Raw genomic sequence first — 19,805 nt, 5'->3', positions numbered from 1 at the left:
GCGCACAGCCGGTGGGGTTTCCTCAGATTTCTCCCAATCCTGCCAGAAAAGTGCGCTTTCTGTGCAATCCGAACAGAAATCGACACCACATGAATTATTGTTATGATGATACCACTTTGACGAAAGGGTGGAACTCAACGAAATCAGCCCATCACCGGTCTGTGGAGCGTTATCTACTCGGTTTTCACCGTACGGATTGGAACGGGTTGAGAAAAGTTGGCACTTACACAAGCGTACGACGGCTTCGGCCACTTACGAAAATCGAGGTCTGACTCGCGGGGGCTGAATTAGGCAACACGGCCGACGGAGCAGCCGACGACTTCATCGAGACGAGCCAGAGAAAGTTCTTGAACCGTAAAAGTCGGATGACTCACAATCCGCATTCCAGATTCTCCAACCTATCCACCCTCTCTCCTCGGAAGCCTTTCTCTCTGTTTTGTGATTCATTTGAACAATCATGGATTTCACGAGCGATCGGCATAGGTGAGCGCAGCAGCTCCGAGAACTCCTGTCGGTTTCCTCCCTCGGCATGTGCCTCTCCTGTCGAAGACGGGGAGGGGGTACGAAGCAAGGGGGCGAGATGAACGGATCGGCTCGAGAGATGGGCATGGTGACGCCACATTTGAGCGCAAGTCGAATTGACTGCGCTCGGATCGGTTGCGCTTGCATTGGATGCGAGCTCGAATTGGATCCGCGCCCAAGTTGGATCCGCGCTCGAATCGGATTCGCGCTCGAATTGGATCCGCGCTCAAATCGGATCCGCGCTGTCGGAGCTGCGCTGAAATTGACTTGCGCTGAAATTTGGGCGCACCGATAGGCACAGCTATCAGGCTTCGTCTGGATCCGAAAATTACTTTGAGCATCAAGTAGAGGAACTATTTCGACAAATCGCGGAGTCGATAATAATAATCCGTAGCCTAATGAGGGCAATCGAGCGCCGTGCGTCGCCTCGATTTGGAGCGTGATCATGATCCCCGACGGCGACACTTCCCTCTTTGCTGGTTGTATTTCACTTCTTTCGGGAGGAGTATCCGGCGCTGTTGAAAGCTTTTGGATTTCGCTCAAAGTATATGAAGTAATCGAATCGCTTGCTTGTTGGCCCGTTCGCTGGCTCGTATGAACAATGAATGCGTCGTGTTATGTGCAACACTCACACGCACGCAGACAAACACGATGGATGATGACCTTGGTGCCGAAGTTCTCTTGTCATCAACAGTCTGTCCATCCTTCTGCGGTTGTGTCGCTCGGTTGTGAAGATACACATTAATCAGACGCGAGGCGACATAACTCTCGATATTTCAACACAAAGAGTCTGATCCGGAAAGATTGCGGATAGCGACTATTGTCCGAGAGTTTTGAGCGACTGACTGAGCTAGAGACTCGATTCTGTGGACTTTTCTCTCCTCTTTGACAAGCCATTCGGAAACTATACCGAATATCCGGGAAACGATGGCGACTAGAGCGGCCTCGGATGGAGATTGTCTTCTGAGCACTTCTTCCCCGGGAATCACCTCGCGGGGCGGCCTGCACTCAAGGCGTGTCCCAGACATGACTCAGAACGCCCCTGCTGTGTCCTCGTAGCGGATTCGAATGTTGTTCTCCGCAGAGGCGAGGGCAGAAGTTCCTCTGCATCTGACAGGTTCTCCGGTGCGGATTCAGTCATTCAAGTCGATAGCTCACAAGGACCTCTGACTGTGGAGTGATTGAAACTTTGAAGTGGAACACAATGGAAGGTCAAATTGCTTCGAATTTCCGTCATGTTTCAGAAAAGGTTGTCAGCGCCGCCAAAGGACGTCAAGTTCGACTCGTTGCTGTATCGAAAACGAAACCCAAGGTATTCCATATGATTAGATTCTGGCAGCAGGTCTCTACGGTGGATTGTAGACTAGAATCGTTTGAGACGGCGTGGAGCCGCTCAGAAAAAGAGCTACGGGGATTTAGCCTCCGTCGATTGACCCAAGCGTTCGTATTCTTCCGCAACAGTGTTACAGAAGAAAGTTCCCATGATAAAAAGGTATTTCCAAATGACGGGAACGCCGATAATTCGATGTTTCACTGAAAAATGTAATCCGGCATCGACGTCAATGCGGACGAACGTGAAATTTGCAAAATAGTTCAAAAAAGCGTGACAAGGCCGTAGGTAGAGTTTGGAAATCGCTCGAACATACGCAACTTTTCTCCGAAACATGTGGTCATGAACATCCAGAAGACTGGCAGCCAAGCCGCACGCAGCGCTCTGTTATCGGAGCGCCCATTTTTTTACGCAAGATATCTGTTGGCATCCGCTGGAATCTCATCTCTTGAACGATATCAACTTGTCTCGATACAGTAGCTCGTGGATCATGAGTAATCCCACGGTTGGGTTCATATAGAACGGGGTGGCCAACTATTGCGTAGGCAAGGCTCGCGCAATCACGTGACCATAATGCCACGTGCTCCAGAGGATACCCCCGTATGAGTACACGCGGCGTAGCAGAGCCCGCTTTGCGTAGGACTCGTCCCCCGGATGAGCCGCTGCGCCGTCAGGAGGGCCGAGAACCTGGGCTCGCGGGCAGAGACTTCGAGGCCCGAGGAAAGACCTATGTATGTATAATTTGCCCTGAAAAATCTCTCTACTTTCGAGCGAGAAAAAATAGCGACGCTCCTCTCTGTCCTCACCTCCAGCTGCTCTCTAGGCGTCCTTTGCTAGTCCGCCTGGATGACTAGACCGCTATGAGCGTGCGTCGACCTTGCCTCGGCGTGGATTGCAGTGGGAGCGCGCGGTGAAGGCTGAAGTTCTGAAACGCCACTTCACTGTCGCTTTCTGTTTGAGGCCTTGTTTCACAACTGCAATACATCGGGCTCTTTTGGCGACCGTGTAACGTGTGCTGACTGTTACGCAAATGTTATAAAGCGTCGGATTGCATCGCAGATTTGGCATTCAGGCGTTTTGTTCAACACACAGTCAAACGCGCGCTGCAATAACAAAAGCCATTCGGCGTCGATAATGTCAAAATTTCGATTTCAACCAAATGCATGAGCGACTTTCGGATTGAAAAATGGATTTTTGATCTGGCTCTAAGGACCAATGCATGTATAGGTGAGCTGGAAGCGAATTCGAGATGCTGCAGAGAAGCGTATCGCGAACCTGCGAAGAAACCTAAGTCGTAACGGGGATTTTCCTGATAATGAAAACACATGAAGTCTGTATTGGGATAAGGATGATATAATTTATTGTGCAGGAATCGCGGATTTGGTCAAGTGGCGTGAGAGGGGCCCGGGCGCCAGGTTGCGATTATGAACAGGAGCCTGAGACAGTGGTTCCATCAGGTTCTGAAGTCGAAAGGAGTGCTCCGATTGATCGAAATGTTTGTGCTCAAGTCGACTCTCCTTTCTGGGAGCGATTTACATGAAACTAAGATCAAAGACATCCCACCTTCTCTCGGAGCATTGTCCATGCAATACTTCCTTTCGACTTTCGACGCCGCAGGATGCGTTGTCATCAACATTCATCTTGATGCTCGCTCGCAACGATTAGACCGCAGACCATTGGTCGAGATGCATATCTTGTCCGGTCCGACCAGACGTGAAACAAGGTGCTCGCACTGTCACCCGCATGAGAGAACCTATCTACATATTCTAGTTCCTGACGGGTTGATATCTATCAGAGAGTGCGACCATGCTCGAAAATCTCGGAGTTCGATGCGGTATCCGAGTTCTGCTCCTGTGAGAGAGCAGAACTCTTTCCTCTAAGCAGCATGTCATCATGAAGCGTTCGTCCGCTTGAAGCCATCGAATCTTTCGGATTCTCCTCGAATGGTCGGACGGCGGACAATCTATAGCTAAATGGCTGTCTGGTTTATCTCTCACAAAGATCCGTGTGGAATTGAAAACATTTAGGCTGTTCGAATCCATCGACAACTCTCTCGGCCACATAACTCGCGACCTTATCGAGAGTTGATTCGGAGCCGACAACAGGATGGGGCAATGAACATGTATGGACAGACGGGCTTCTAGACATATCGATTGAGATCATGGAGGCCTTCACTGTCTTCGGGTTGAATCGTTGTGGATACATATGTATTGTTTCGTCAGACAATCTTCGTATTTCTTGTGTAGCACAATCTGATATTTGAATGATTATTCTCGCTGTAGACAGTCCGTAGGAGATATTGGCGGAATCCGTGGATGAGATTTCTCGTCAACGGGTCCAGTCGGTCAGCAGGCTGCAGTCTTTGCATCTATCGGAGCTTTCCCAACGATGATGCCGAGAATGATAATTTGTTGCTGCCCGTCTGATCAGGGGCTACCTGGGTTCGGACTTGATTTGCTCAAGACGACGGTATCGCGCACGTGGATACAGTGTCTCCACGATATGGATGTAGGTACATACAGCCTAATGGTTTCTGCTAATTATTTCGAGTACTAAATTTCCAAACAGATGCATTCTGCGAAGCGCAAACAGAAGTTAGAGCCAACTTGGTTAACAATATCAATCCAGTGTCCCGTGATTTGACTCTCGAATCGGTGCTCCTCATTCGTTTACAGAGTCGCTTTCTTCAAATAGGGTCGATCCCGTAGCGATCGCTCCCGATACAATCCATCATATCACCCTCAAACTATCTTGTTCATGCTCTAGATCCATGCACCGTATTGTGGGTTAAGTTGCTTCGACATCGAAACTCCCTATTCGAGCCGATAACGGATAATAATTGGATTTGTAACAAAAATAATTCGTCCGCTTCGGAGTTGCGATTCCGGAAGCTTCCGTGGCCAGTATATCCCCTCGGGAGCCTTTGCCTTTACGCCATTGAACTAGGGGCCCAGACGTCGTTCTCTCAGCACTGATTTCCTTCCCCACATCGCCTCGCTTTTCACCAGTTCGCCGACCGACAGATCTGCTCTCGGAATCTGGTCTTCGCCAGCCGTCAGCCTTTTCCCATATCGACTTCGAGATCCCACAGACTCCTGAGAATTTGAGATCGGCTCGAGAACGGGTCTAATTTCCGTCACCCTTTGGTGTTCTTCTTCCCTGACGGTTGAAGCGGATGCGCATACAAGGGTCGTCTCTCCTCCAGAGAAAACGTCCCGTCCCTCCGTTCGGTAACTGTTCAACTTTCCAAAGCATGATCGGGCGAGGTTTCGAAGTAATGAGAGCGGATTTGAAAGAGTCTTCACTCAAGAACCTCGATGCCACCGATCGCTTACCCTCGAGATGCGTCCCACTATCTGGTATCTTGCACAAAACTTTTTCCTTCTCGTCTACCCAGCCCTTGATTGCACTGCTCTGCACGGAGTCATGCAGTAGTTCTGGGAGCACGAGTGGCTTTTTTTCTCCGCCTCAACCTATACGATATTCGGTGCGCTCGGAATTTTCGACCATACTCGACACCGCCGTGATCGATTTTTTTGTTCGAACGACATCGTCACAGCTTGATCGGGCTGAGCCGCTAGCAATACAGCCGGCGTTCACGGATGCTCTCGAGCTTTCTTCTTGACGTCTCCGGATACCGAGTTCCACCCTGTCTCGACACAGCTCTCTGGAACAAAATCTAGGCTGCCAGAAACTTGAGAGAATCCATTCTGATAAACTTCCTCGATAGATCCGATCGAGGCATGAATCGCTCTCGCGGGAAACTCTCCATGATCGAAGGTGGTATGTCTTCAAGAAGCGCACTGGATTCCGGGATTCGCGATTCGTCAGTATTCATCGTAGCGGAGGATTCTTTCATTTCGGAAGACGGCGGTCTGAATCGACAACCCGGGCACAAGCCTCCATGCGGCTCAGGCTACACGAGAAATCGGATCTCTTCCGAGACCGTTCAAATCTCAGCGCAACAGTTCCCGCTGTCTTTCCTCTCAGTTTAATTACAACTTCGGCCGCTTTCACAAATACTGCTGGGGATGACGAAACTCGACGGAACGACCTAGCGTCTGATTTGCCAATCTCAGACCAGAGAATCTGTAGAAAGATGCTCAAGGAAGATCTTCGGATGAATTATCCGGCTGGAAGGATGTCGGAACGTTCAATTTCTCATCGAACGTCAGAACCAACATTAACGATTACGTGGAATCGGCAGTTCGCCGCGAGAAATTCCGATCACCGGTCGCGCTCGTCGGGCATCTTTTTAGAGAGGTTGCAACGCATGTTCTTATGGATTCCCGCGGGAGAAATTATCTCAGTCAGAAGTGATTGAGCTCCCTACGCTTCGAGCGGAAAGACACGCTGCGCGTATACAGGATTTCTACTTTCGTCGTCGATCATTCGACCAGCGATTCGCGAGTCGTTGAATTCTGGGTCAGCCACCATTGACGTCAGGGAACGGCATCACGTCATAGTATCCGATCTTGATTTTCTGTCTGCTGATCTCCATCTCGGACCAAGTGATTCGTGAAAGTGATATCGGATAAATTTTTGAACAGAACTTCACAAGACTGACGTCGGTTCGGAATTGCATAAGAGCGAAATCAGAGGTGCGAAGAGGGGTCATGGGACAAGCGTTCGATTCATCAATCGGCGAGTGATTGAGATCAATGGAACGAGTTTCCATACCGCTGAGCTCCGCAGCGTTCTATTCAAGAAACTTCAAGAGCGGTACTCTTCTCCTGCTAGCCAGAGCTCTCTGGAACGACGTGGGATCTCCGTCGACGGAGTAGGCTTCGACTGTTCTGGTCGACCCGAGAAGTCAAGTCCACCATTTCCGAACCGAATCGCTTCAAGAGACGGGTGACGGGCCTCCGATCAGTGCCGATGGCATAGTATCGCGCCAATAACAGATCAAACCCTGATTAGATCGAGGAGTCCCTGGTCAAGTCGGCTGCAATCACACGTCTGTCGAAAAACGTTGACAGCGACGGGGATTCGGGACCGAATCAGGAACTTGAGACGCTTACGATAGGGTCCATGTATCTACGGGCAGGGGATATGCATCAACAGGGAATGGGTTCTTTCTGGGCCTCTTCCTGGCGCATATCGCCTCAGTAGCGAGCTCTAAGAGCGGCACCTATGCTGGGATTGTTGCTGCCCATGGTGGTTGTAGAATGGCTTCCGACTGATCGACTGATGGCAGGCATAAATACAAGCGAAATTTACGTTCGAATCGAGCACCATCGGCCGGAGGACGCACAGCCCGCACCGCCCGCGCACCGCTCGTTCGCTGTTCGCATTAAGACTTCTCGGGAGAGTCGTCTCTCGTCGAGCTGCTGGTGTCGCTAGGGCTGTAGCAGCGGGAGAAGATGATGCAATATTTCATCTTGCTTGGCTGGCTGCCTGGGCTTTCTCGCTGTTTCACGCATACGTTGCGCCGATGGCTCGGTGGTCAAGAAGGAAAACAGGGAGGAGAAGAATAGTTCTTGGCGATGATCAAAATCTAATCAAGAATGCTAGTTCTGTTCGCGAACAGAAATACTTTTGGCCCACGGTTAGCCTGGGGGACGGCATGCCGACGGAAAGCATACGTTCCCGATTCTCTCCTCTCGGTGGACGAGGACTCCGGCAGCCCATGCAAGGTCTCGGAGGAGGCTCGAAGGCTCTCTATCTATCGATTGGGATTCATTTCACGGATGAAATATCAGCTCGCGTCAGCTGTTGGATGCAAACACGCGAATTCTCTATTATGTTCAGTTTCTTAGATGGGAATCTCTAGTTAGATGTGAACAAATTTCTATTCCTATTGAAAATTCTGGAGATGAGAGAGCTTGGACACTGCGCTCGCACTGTTAATGTAGAACCGTTCAGAAAACGGTTCCGAGACGCTCTGTGGACCGGGCGGAACCTCGTCCGCGGGGAGCTCCGATACTCTCCGAAGATTTCTTCAAGCTCTCATCTCCATAATTGGTCGAGTGGATATTTGATCTCCGACACCCGTAAGCTAAGCCAAAGCACACCAATTTATGCTGCCGGAAAATTTCAGGAATGCCCCGAGTTTTGTCGTTGAGGCTTCATTTAAGTTCAGTCATGAGGAACAGTTGCTCGCTCTGTTCGGAATCCAAGGGTCGGATACCACGAAAAGAAAACAAAGAGAGTTTCTTGAGAACAACATGAAGTTTAGCGGCAATAGAAAACTTTCACAAAATCATGGACAGTGCTTCTCAACGTTCAGGTAACACCGTTTGCTCCGTGTGATCTGCTTTCTAATTCGAGATGATGTCGGTAATTCAGAGATACTCTAGAAGCATTACTGCTAACTTATGAGGTCTAGTTAATAACAATGGTTTTCAGAGGTGTCGTCATCGTGCAGGAACGATAGGTCCATTTTGCTGAGTTCTTCTTCAGCGCTTGCACCCACCTGGCGAATAAAGATCTCCTTGTAGACAGTCAGCTGACTCTTGAGGTTGTCGACGATCTTCAAGAGATCTTGTCTCTCCTGGCGCAGTCGTGCCACTCGTTCCTGAGTTTGCTTCGCCTTCATGCGCGACTTGCTCCGTGACTTTTTTACCGCTTGGTTATTCCGCTCGCGGAGTTTTCGGTATTCGTCCGACTCCTTGTCCACCGAGTTCTGGCGCTTGCGGGAGCCGTTTCCAGAAGACATATCGTGGTGATTGTCGGAACTGTCGGACGAATTTGACGAATTCAGAGTCATATAAAGCGAGAGCGTTTCCTCTGTGAGAAGACCCTAGAAGACAGCGGCGAGCTGCGCAGATTTCCCCCTCGTAAGGTCGACGCGATAGGAAACTGTTTCGGCTGACGGCTCGCAGCGTTATCCTTTTGCCGCGCGAGAACGTTGATGAGAGATGGTTGCTTTCCCACTCAGTAGAAGAGCGTGTCCTGCGTGTCACAGCAATCGTTGTCGAATCGGTCAGCCGCGGCTTTCGTGGACGATTCGCGCTCGAGAAAATCTTTCGAGCAGACGACGCACTGTCACCGAGACACTAACAATGTATAGACTTCTTGCTCGCTCTGTATTCGTCGGGCATTCACACGGAGCACGGCACTAGGTTGTCACGACGTCGGTCGTCCTCTGAATCTTCGTCTCGCTGCTCCGAGATGTGGAAACTCTCCCGTGCTGTGTTCCTCTGCTCACTCGCACGCAGTTGTTCACTAAACAGTTCGTATGAGAGGGTTTCGAAGATCGAGTCGAACTAGATCTCGGGTACTTCCGATCACTTTCCGATCCGACGGTGCGACGTCAAAAACGAAAGTTATCCTGTCCGGCTGTTCACCGGACTGTCGTACTATACAGTTTACAGACAGATCCGCTGTCTGTCCTGCCTATTCAGTGGTTAGTTTGTCGGATGGCGGATTTGGTGGCTGACTCGGTGGCAGGCATGGTGGCGCTAGCGGTGCTCGACTCTCTCCACTCGACAGCCAATGACGAACGTCGTCTTTGAAACAGTCGTCGGCCAGCACAGCGGCCTGCGAGTCTGCGAATCCTCTAGCAGCCGGCTCAATGCTGAGCGGCCCCGGCTGGCCACTTAGTCAGTTTCGGCTGGCCGTGATCTATACGGGGGAAACCCGCGTAAGCGGGCAATGGAGTACTCGGACAGGGCGGCAAGTCGATACGTGAGGTCTCCGATCGAAGCGGTCGGGGAGCTGGTGGCGGAAAATCTGCTCTCTACGATACTATCCCACTCGCTTGCCGGACCGCGGACGAGTGTAAGCACTCAGCAGGCGACCTGATGTAGGCTGACGTCACAAGGCCCTTTCTCTGAAGCAACTTTGTATAACAAACTAGAGCGGCGGTGCTGGCAACAGAAGCAGCGGCTGCCGCCGTGATGGCCTCAATTGAAGTGAGCAGGCTCTCCGGGGGAGGAATCGTTGCTTTTCGAGTTCAGGTTCCTGATCGCGAGCCGCCCGGCGAGACGGGGCTCGCCGCGATCGGGACTCCGAGGAAATCTGAATTTTTCCAATGGGACCTCAAGTGGTTTCCGGTGCGCTGAGTCTTTGACGTAGTGGCTCCGGCGGCAGAAAGATTCTCTGGTCCGGGTAACTCGGCCGATGATTTGAGCGTTCTCTCTTTTTTTTCCAAGGGAACCATACAACGCCTATCCCCAAAGCCGAGCGCATGTCCTTGCTCAGCTCATGCTTAAGGACAGCTCGACGGCGAAGTCTGTTGTTCATCGATTGCAAAAGCAGCATCCATTCAGGGTTTCTGGTTTGGGGTCGCAACCTTCAGCAAGGACTCCGGCGTTGGAATCTTGTTGCCCCGCTCGCTTTGCTGGATTGCCACAGAAATTGCAAACACGCCACAGACGTCATGTGTCCGTGCGTTCGCCCTCCAAGCAGACAGTCGGCTAGACCGCCCGCCCGCCCGCAGACTTGCTTTCTCACTTGCGCCTCAAAACGCCCTACGCCCCCTCGCTCACGACTGGTGCCACATTTCATTGGCGAAATTACCACGAACGACCGTCGAAGAACGGACGGTCACGTTGCATCGAAGTATGGGATTGAACGGTTGGTCTGTTTCTGGAGAAGGCCCGAAGTACTATGACCCGATATCTAAATTGAAATGGAGTTGCCTTATCGATATTACCTCAGAATAAACTTTTCCAGCTCCGTCATCAATCCTCCGTCTTTATTCGTTTCGGATCCCCCCCTGTTGGCGCGACATCCATCTTGGTGCGATACGGCTAGGAGTAGCAACAAATGAGCCGGGGATCGCTCCCAAATGAATTAGGCGGCGCGTTATGATATTTCGGTCGGTTCCGCGGAAAATTCGTTCTTAACATGTCATGCACCCCGTGTCCCGAAAACTCAGAGATAGCTACGGCCTTGTTGTCCTCTCAAGTCAAGACTCGCGCGGATCCGGAGTCTTCCGCGAAAACTTTACTGGGTGCTGGTTCATGGTGTTTAACTCTCGACTCCGGTGGAGCGATGAATAAGAAGATAGTCAAAAGCCTCGTGAACTCCATCTTACCTAGAGCTGCATCCTCCATTCCTCCGAGATTGCCCCGACCACAGATGTATGAGTGATAAATCGGATAGAAACTTTATGAGTGATCAGTCTCACTCACTCGGCGTATCACGGCTGGAGCAATAATAGCTAGCCTCAGAATCGGGCTGGGTCGGCCCGGCTTGGCGGAACTATGTACATAGGTGGTATCCGGTAAGTTGCCGATATAAGTTTTTTTTCATCGGTATTCTCCGGGGCTTAATTAGGAGCGAAAGGTGAAACACGCTTCGGACAAAACCTAACGTTCGATGCTTGCCAATTGGGACATACGGTCAGAGCTCCCACCATGCTCCAGACGGACTGCACTAGACAAACGTCCAATCAGAATGCGTAAAGATTTTGGCCTCGAGTATTAGCCGGGGAATCCCAGTACCTGGCCTGGGCACGATATTTCGGAACCTCGTGATTCTATGATTACTCGTTTTCAAAATAACCCCTCGACGACTTCTGGTCGAGAACACGAACGGGCAGAACGGGAAAATCGAGGTGATCTCAACGCCCAGCTAGACGGATAGCCGGATTCGAGCTCCTCGATTTAATGCGTATCATCTTGAAGATCGAGAAATTATGCATCGAGCTTCTCCGATCGGGAGATCCACATCGAGATCGGAAAACAACGTCCTGATTCTGCATTTATCCCCAAGTTCCCGACATTTATTCTGTCCAACACCCCAAGCTCCAACATGTGCGCTGTTTGCTCAGATATTCGAGAATAGCTCCCAAGTGAAACAATTTCATCGGTGCTTCGACCTTCTTCGGACGGAGGCCATCCGCTCACTTCAGTTTGTTGCGAACTTCGCACAGAATGATGCGCAGCGTTCGACCGTCAGCTTGCCTACCCAGAGGTCTATCTGAGCGGTCGAACCGGCGAAGGTATGGGGCAAAGCTTCAATCGGACCCACAAAAGAGCTGTTGCCGACGGCTTTCGAGTTTTTTGTAAGAGCGCGCTTTGTTCCTCAGCCCTCGTGGAAGGCGAGGAAGACAGATTGCAGCGAAGTTCGTGGACAGCTCTCCGAGGACAGGAAATTTTTCTGCCGCTCCGTCCTACAGAGGCCACGTCGAAACAGCTCGGCGACTCCTCTATGGGAAGATGACTCACAGCGATGAATCTAGGAAAGTGACATCCCTCCGGGCTGCCGCGACCATGAGTTATTGAGCGGTACGGCGATTCAGGGGAGAAATTCGCCTGAAACGTTCGAGGGAAGATCTCGTGAGTTTCTCATCGTTGGGTATTCAGTCTCGGAATCCGGAGGCCCTCAGGCTCCGCTTTTCCCGGACCAGATGCCCTCCGAGTGGAAAGAAAGACACAATGAAGCAGAGCCAGATTCGAATACAGATTCTTGGATGGGGCAAGTTCGAGCCGAATACTCAAAAATTCTCTGTCGGATCGTTCGCAGAACATATATGCCGGATCGATCCGGCGCCGGCACCTTGTCCAAAGGTGAATAATCATTTGGCGGAACGCCTAGCAACAATGTTGCGAATGAAACATTCGCTCGCGCCTCGCGGAGTTGGCGACAGTTTAATTTCCAGTGAGACTCCGGGAAGAATCGCTCTCCTTCGGAAGAAATACTACACGAAATTTCGGGGAAATGATGGGAGTTTCGAACGGCATTGGCGTGACAATGATTCGAATGCGTGTCTGCGGGGGATAGCCTGAAGTTCAACACTGCAGCCGGTATGACCATAACCCGTGATCTGATATTGCGTCATGGAGACGAAAAGCTCTTGTCGTGACCACAACAACCCATAGTAGTCAGCTCGTAACCCTTGAAATTTTCAAGCAGCAGTGCAATCAGAAGTACTCCCTCCTCTCCCTTTGAAGCCTTCGACGTTATCAGGAAAAGCATTAGCGACTCCGGGGTGCCTTTCGAAAGCAATTTCCAGCCTAGTTGTTCTCGCGAAGCCCGTCCGTCTAAATTCTGGTCGACTAGGAGAACATTCGAATTACTGAGTTCTGGAACGATTTGCCAGAATAGTCATGGGCTTGATGTCGGAAGACTTCGCGAGACAAAAAACTCCAAAACTGTAGCGGTAACGTAGAGCTGCTGTGCGCAGCAAATCAAGACTAGCGCACTAGCGGATCAGATTTTTCTCTCCGTCGGGCCGTTTGATCCGCCAGTCACCAATAGGGGAAAGATTGAAAGCCGAACAGAGAATCTTCGAGGAATGAAGAGCGCTTTCGAGGTCTCGCGCTACAAAGAGCTTACTCGGGTATTCCACCAGCAATTTGTTCTCGGAATCACCCTGGCAGATTGAGATGAGATTTGGGATCCGAATATCACCAAGACTGTCTGAAACCTTGTTTCGACCGAATTCCGTCATGATATTGAGCATCGCTCCAAGAAATTCGCCAAAGATTCGCTAACAACGGGCTGCACCCTCTGCCAGCAGAGCTCCGAGCAATCTACGTGAAATACCAGCGGCCGTGCTCAATTCCAATGACGAAGTTCAGCCCTTTCGTGGACTAGCGGCCGCATTCTCGAGTAGTGAATAAGTTAGCACTCTCTCGAGAGTAAATCCGATACAATCCTCCAAGCGCCCTCTCCTAGGACGAATGACCTGAATTCGTCGTTGGCCTGCTCTGCTCCAGCGGAGGAATGATGAATATTCGAACAGGAACTTTCGAAATCTCCGAGAGATCCGCTCCTGTGGGAATTCCGATGAGGTCGCGGAGTTCCCGTGAGTCAGGGTGCTGACGTGATTATATTACATTACTCGACCTGGACTTCAGTCGTCTCCAGCCGTTAAGCGCGTCTCACGTCGAAAATCGAGAGGATACGATCACGATCTTATTCGACGCTCGACCCGGACGAGATCGAGAGTAGCCGGAGTAAAATGAAGGAGGGCGGGCCCGGGAGGGAGTTCCGAGCCCATGAGCCGATGATTCCTTTAGCACTCGATCAGGCGTGGGCAGCACGCGAATTCCGCTGAAAATCATCGTGCGCTCCCCATATGTGCTTCTCCATCTCTGAGATCTCGACTCTGGACCCCGGATCCGATTGCGATCTCGCAATCGCTGGTCACAGCCGCAAGCTGATGTTTACTCGATGCGCTTGTCGAACATCAACCAGACGCATTTTCCGTGAGGGTAATAACGCTGGGGGATGATGAGGCTTCTATTTCCGTCGTTATCGAGGGTGGATAGCCAACCTCGCATGGAATATTGCCGTCGAGAATGTGTCTTCTGATATTCTGCCTGACTCTAGGTAGCTGATGTCGCCGTCCAACCTGTTCAGGACGGATCGACGCTCGTACACCTCAACGAATCACGCATAGTGACGGTGAGCGGGAGAGCGTTGCGAGCCGCGGAAAATGCGACGACCTCTGGAAGATATCTTCGTCTCCTTCGTTAGTTCCCCAGGAACGATGTTGGTCGGATGCCGTACAAGACTACACAATTATTTTTGGACTAGCATTCGTTACTGGGAAAGATGTGGAACCAAAAGTGCATTTGAAGAGGTCTTGGTTACAGTGAGCAAGGCGTTCTTTTTCGGGAAGCACATCGACAGTAGCTGTCACTTCTCGATGTTTCTGTTCCAGCCACGACGTAACATTCATCCTAGCGAGTTCATCGACGATTTCGGCATCCCTGGGTCGGGTGTGAGGGAAGGGAGTTGACGCTCCTACTTCGACGGAGGGACCTTCCATACGAAGCAGGTCAGAAGAACTACACTCTATCCCTACATATATCCCCGAGAGAGGAACAAGCTCTCTTTGGAGGGGGCACCCCTTTGGCTTCGATGGTCAGACCCGGAAACCTTGTTACCGTTTCCAAGCGGGATAGTCCGATTCGGTCTCATTCTGGATAAGGTGTGAGTGATAATCCACTTTTCTTCTCTCCGGATATAGATTATGACGCCTTCGAAAGATCCGAGAGTCACTTGTGGTACGAAGTCATTCTACGGATATCGCGCAGGAGCCTGGCATGTTGCAGAGCCCTCGATGTTGTTTGAGCTGCACGTAGCATTAGAGCCGTCCTGCCGTTCCCGTGCCTCGAGTTTCCCCATAATTTCGTCACCTCTCGCGGGTTCCATGAATCCCTAAAGCCCTTCAGAGCTTGAGCAATAGGAATTGAGCAAAATAAGAGAAGTGTAATGGGGTCGAATGGCGCGTGGGAAGGGAAACGACGGAGACTTTGGGAGCACTCGACGACCCTGAGTCTGGAAGCTGAGGGTCGAGTTCGATGATCTCCGCCGCTGTCTCCCTCTCTCCTTCTTACTCTCTTCATTTATCATTGTTGTTCTCAGGACCGCTCAGGTTCGCAGTTCCCTCTGACCTCGAGGAAGCAGACTCCTAGAAAAACGGCCGGTGTCCTGCTCCGCGGACTCCACGATTGCGTCGATTGCTTGAGCCACCCACGAGCCACGAGCTATTACGCATGAGTTCAATCCATGAATAGGATCCTCGTCTCGAATCTGAACAGTCTCCGAGGATGTTGCGCCTCGCTCGATACAGAGGATTCCACCCGATTTGAGGGCGCGTCGAAGTCTGCTCGCTCAGCCGTCTCGGCCAAGTATGGCTGATTCTGCGGCTCTGAGCGTCAAAATATCTCCTGGAATATTCTCGTACATCCTCGGAGGATCGGGATTCGATCGGATCATACACGTTCCCGTTTCGCGACGATATATTCGATTGTCGATGGAGATATGTATGTACACCTGGCTAGATCGGAGCCAGCAGGGCGTAGATTCTTATGACAGGCCGAACATCTCCAGATTCATGTCGGGGACATCCTTTCTCGCTCATCTCACCCCAGATGGCTCCTCGGGGCTTATATCCGACGAACCTCATCTCCCTCACTGGATCTCGCCTCACCGCAAGAGGAGGGGAGGAGAAGATCCCTAGAGGCAACGGTCCCAGGTCACGCCCTCTCGTTCTGCGAGAGCAACCTGGAAGATTCGGAGCGGTATTCCGAAATGGTTTTATCTCCCAAGCGATTGGTCGGCACGAGTGAATTAGATGTCGTCATTCCAACAAAACGCAGGTCTCAGATTAGATTCTGAGAAAACTCAGCATGCAATCAGGAGAGGTTGTTCGCAAGTCGACGGCTAATTAGAATCCTTGCGAAATCACAACCGTGGTCTTGTCCGCCCACGGTTCGGAAGAGCATCTGAGCGGGTGAGTGAGCGGGCGGTCGGTCGGGCAGACAGGAGGACCCGCTCCCGTTTTACCGAATCCGAGACGTGCGGGGAGTGCCAATTTTCCCAGCTATGACTGCGCGATCTCCGGGGTATCTGCTCCCCGTCATTCGAACAACTTGACTTCTCAGCAAGTCAACGTCCGAGTTGGCTGCACACATATCCCCTTCAAGGACACTCAAGATGGTGGAGATTCGGAGCTCAGTCGTAGTGAGCGGATATCCTCGCTGTAAGTGTTCGGTTCGAAACCGAACTTGATTTAAGGGAACTTTATCATGTTTGGAGGGGAACTTACCAATGGCCCAGAGAGGCAATCGTCCGCCCAAGAGTTGGTGATGTTCGCTCATGCCGCTTCTCGCGACTCATCCCCTAGAGGATTCGACGGAAGTCGGCCCACGCCGCATGGAACTAATCAGAGTCGTCCGACCTTCGACCTTCTGAGATCGTTGTTCAGGGCTCATGCTCGCGGCAAGGGTAGGAAACTCGATTCGCAGTCTCAGATCGTTGCCATGGTCGAATGCTACAGCAAGAGAATCGATACGGAAGCGGCTAGCTTCAAAGGAAGAGCGCGTGGTTCCGTTGACGCACACCACCAACTCGTCAGCTCATCCCGCGACACGCTAGTCCTATCGACCACTTGACAGGGACGATGAGTTTCAAAACTCCCTCGGAATATCAATTATCAATCAACCACCGGAACCTCGACTGTCCACCAGGGGAGGAGCCTCCGGGTAGGCTCCCGTGCTAGGCGAGGCAGTCGGTTTCGACTGCTCCTCGAGGCTCCCCCCAGAGGGCGAATGGTTCTCAATGAATTCTGGAAAGCGCCGAAGCGGAGTGTTCATGCAGAATGCTCCATGTCGTGCTCCGGGTGAATGCAGGAGGTCGATCGTCTAGACTCTAGAGTGCCGAGGAGAGAGTGCTCTGTCGTTGACAACGCCTTGTTTACCGCGCTCGTTCGTCGAGGTCAGTCAAGCAGACAGTTGTTCACTGACTTTTTGTCAAAGCTCCGGTGTTGCTTATATGTCGCAACACGCAGAGGTATATTCATGCGTAAGGTTTCACCGTGATCGTCTGGCTTAGGCAGCGACAAAGTTTTTTGGCTTCAGCGGAAGCCTCCTCCGCGGCCTTGCGGAGAGGGAGGAAAAACTTACCAGCTCGCTCTCAACCTGTCTCTGACCACAGTCGATTTCATCCCTGTCAGGCGCCCCCACTAGCGTTGAAAATTGGGAGAGGCGGCCGCCATTAGCCTTCCATTGTCTCATCATAAGTCAGCGAAAGCTATCCTCAAACTCTGGTCCCAGTCTCTTGAGCTCATCTTTCCCGCCAGACGCATATCTGCGGACCTGAATAAGAACGTTCGTTCCCGGAAGGTATGGACGCGGCTCAGGAGCACGTCATCCGTTGGAAAGAAGGTCGGAGACAGTAGTTTCCGTGGAAATCTTGCATAGATGGCCGTATGAGACTGCTGATGAACACACGTCAGTTATAAGAAAAGATATCGGATGTCGGACGCCATGTCCTGAGAATCGGATGTATCCGTCCCGAAGCGTCGCGCGGCGGCCAGCACTGAACGCGCAGCTGAGGAACGCTCGATATCGGGGCTCTTTTCCGCATTTTCCCTCCCAGGCTCATGACTACGCTTCCGTCCAAGTCCCCGTGTGGCTCGAATCCGTCTGCTCTCTTCATGCAAATTCGTTCCCGATGGAGCTCGTCGACTTTCCAAACGTCGCTGGGAGACTTTCACGCTCGAGCGCGGCCGAGGAGAACGGCTGTGTATCGGTCCGGAACTAAACATTGGCTTGTGGGTCAGAGCAAGTTCCTGGATTCAGTCGATCGCGTCGTATGATGGCCTTCGAAGAGAGGAAAGCGGCGCTCCAGACTCCGGGTCGTGATTGACTTCTTTTTCATCCGGGCGTTCCATGCTTAGAAAACGCCTTCTGACGCTGGGATCGGAGTTCAGCGCACGAGCTCCGTGGGGAGCCGAGCAGTTTCGACATCCAATGCCGTCACAGCCAACTCATGGGCGAGAGATTGCGGCGCGAGGATCGGAGTGAAGGCGGTGAATGTGCGTCTTTACGAAGGATATTCTGTACTATGAACTTCGTTCATGATGACGATACCCTTGTACTGGATTCATAGTAGAACGACATATCCGTACGGAAGCGATACGAAAGAGACAGGGACTACGAGGGAGAAATATGCCAGGGGAATAGGAGTCCGGGAAGTGGGACGTGGCTAAGTCTGGGGCGGACCATTACCAGAAGAGGATGCCACCTCCCAGGAGAGGCTTCCTAGCGAGACATCTAGACCATAAGAAGCTACACTGAGCAACGAAATGGACATACAACGTTGATGGAAGTTCTCCCAGCCAGTCCTTTCGCTTTGTCTCGTAACTCATTCGAGGCTCCCTCGGTCGCTCGGGCGCTCGCTGGCGAGCGCACAGACACCGAGTTCCATTTCTCGTACGTCGCGTCGTCCCCCTTTCTCCTGCAAGGAGGAGGCTGTGCGGAATGACGACGACTGAGGGGGTCTCTTGCAAAATACCCCACGGATGTAGGTATTGGACGGCTAGGGTGAGTTTACTCTTTCGTTATCACTCGGACCCTCCGAGATGGCGGTGACCTACTACCCGGTACCTTCTACCTACGTGGTACACGGTTTGTATTCCTCTCAGAATCAGTTCTTGGCTCTGTAACATCTACGTATGAATATGTCCCCGCGCCGGCTGCAGTATCCCTTGAGTCACAACCGTGAGTCGTACAGCCTCATCGTCGGGGTCTCAGACTCAGGGGGGCTACTCGAGTCGGCCCCGAAACTCTGAGCGGAAGCCCGTTCAAAATTCACGACCATTCCCTTCGGGAACGTATTCGTACTGTCTCTCTTCCGACTTACGAGATTGGGGCAGTGCGCCTTCGGATCATTGAGGAAGCTCTGTGTGTTCCATAAAGATAACTGAGCTTGCGCGTTCTCGCTCGAACGCGAGAGGCTCCATTAATATTCTATACAGGGTCAGGGATTTTTGTATCGCAGACCGATGCGGGGTTTACCCGGATCCTCCCTTGTGTCCGAGCCTTGAACATACAGCCCGAGCTAATCATTATCAGAGATGTAATTTCGCTTACATATTCTGAGAGCGTGTCCCGGCGACGTTCTCTGTCTGGAAAATTTCAATTCCGAATGGATAATCAGGATTGGCTTCAGGCTGCATATCGCGCAGCGCGGCGGACGCGGAAAGGAGAGGAAAAAAGCTCCGAGACGATGGATAATTCGGCCAGCGAAACCTTTAACCTACTTTCAACCAAATTTCCAGGAGGCCATCTTCGCTGCCTATGCAGCTGGGGCCCGTCATTTTGGTGAAAATTATATCCAAGAGCTCGTTCAGAAAGCCTCCGATGAGAAAGTCCTGGAAACCTGTCCTGAGATCAAGTGGCATTTCATCGGTGAGCCTCTCAACGCGGATCTCGCGGTTCAAACATTGACCCGAGCTAATGATGGATAGTGATCTGCTCCCTCAAGGGAAGACACGGAATTAGACAGAGCCCCGCTCTTCTTCTTAACGCTCACCGCTCCCAGGTCGGCTCCAGAGCAACAAAGTGAAGGCTCTGCTCAAAGCTCCGAGGCTTTGGGCCGTCGAGACCGTAACCTCGTCCAAGCTAGCTGACATGCTTCACACAGCCTGGAACTCTATGCAGCCACAACCAACTTCGAAACTGAGTGTTATGGTACAGGTAGGTGATTCCTTCCAAGGCATCCCTCCATTCTCCGTTCAAGACCCGAGCGAATTCGTCGGCAG

The 19,805-nt window shown here is 51.7% G+C and overlaps 1 protein-coding gene across 1 annotated transcript in view; it reads left to right on the top strand.

Annotated features, from left to right (window-relative positions):
• The first annotated feature begins 1,595 nt into the window (after positions 1-1,595).
• LOC100903210 (uncharacterized) overlaps positions 1,596-19,805 on the top strand; it is a 32,472-nt gene continuing 14,262 nt past the window's right edge. Inside the window, exons 1-3 of the mRNA XM_029110546.1 lie at positions 1,596-1,834; positions 19,323-19,452; positions 19,586-19,740. Of these exons, the coding sequence (XP_028966379.1) occupies positions 1,727-1,834; positions 19,323-19,452; positions 19,586-19,740 (393 nt within the window). The 5' untranslated portion in view covers positions 1,596-1,726. The remainder of the gene's footprint in view (positions 1,835-19,322; positions 19,453-19,585; positions 19,741-19,805) is intronic.

This window comes from Galendromus occidentalis, unplaced genomic scaffold (assembly GCF_000255335.2).
Source record: "Galendromus occidentalis unplaced genomic scaffold, Mocc_1.1 scf7180000076729, whole genome shotgun sequence".
In the NCBI taxonomy this organism is placed as follows: Eukaryota; Metazoa; Arthropoda; class Arachnida; order Mesostigmata; family Phytoseiidae; genus Galendromus; species Galendromus occidentalis.
This window is presented reverse-complemented; position numbering and strand designations above follow the sequence as displayed.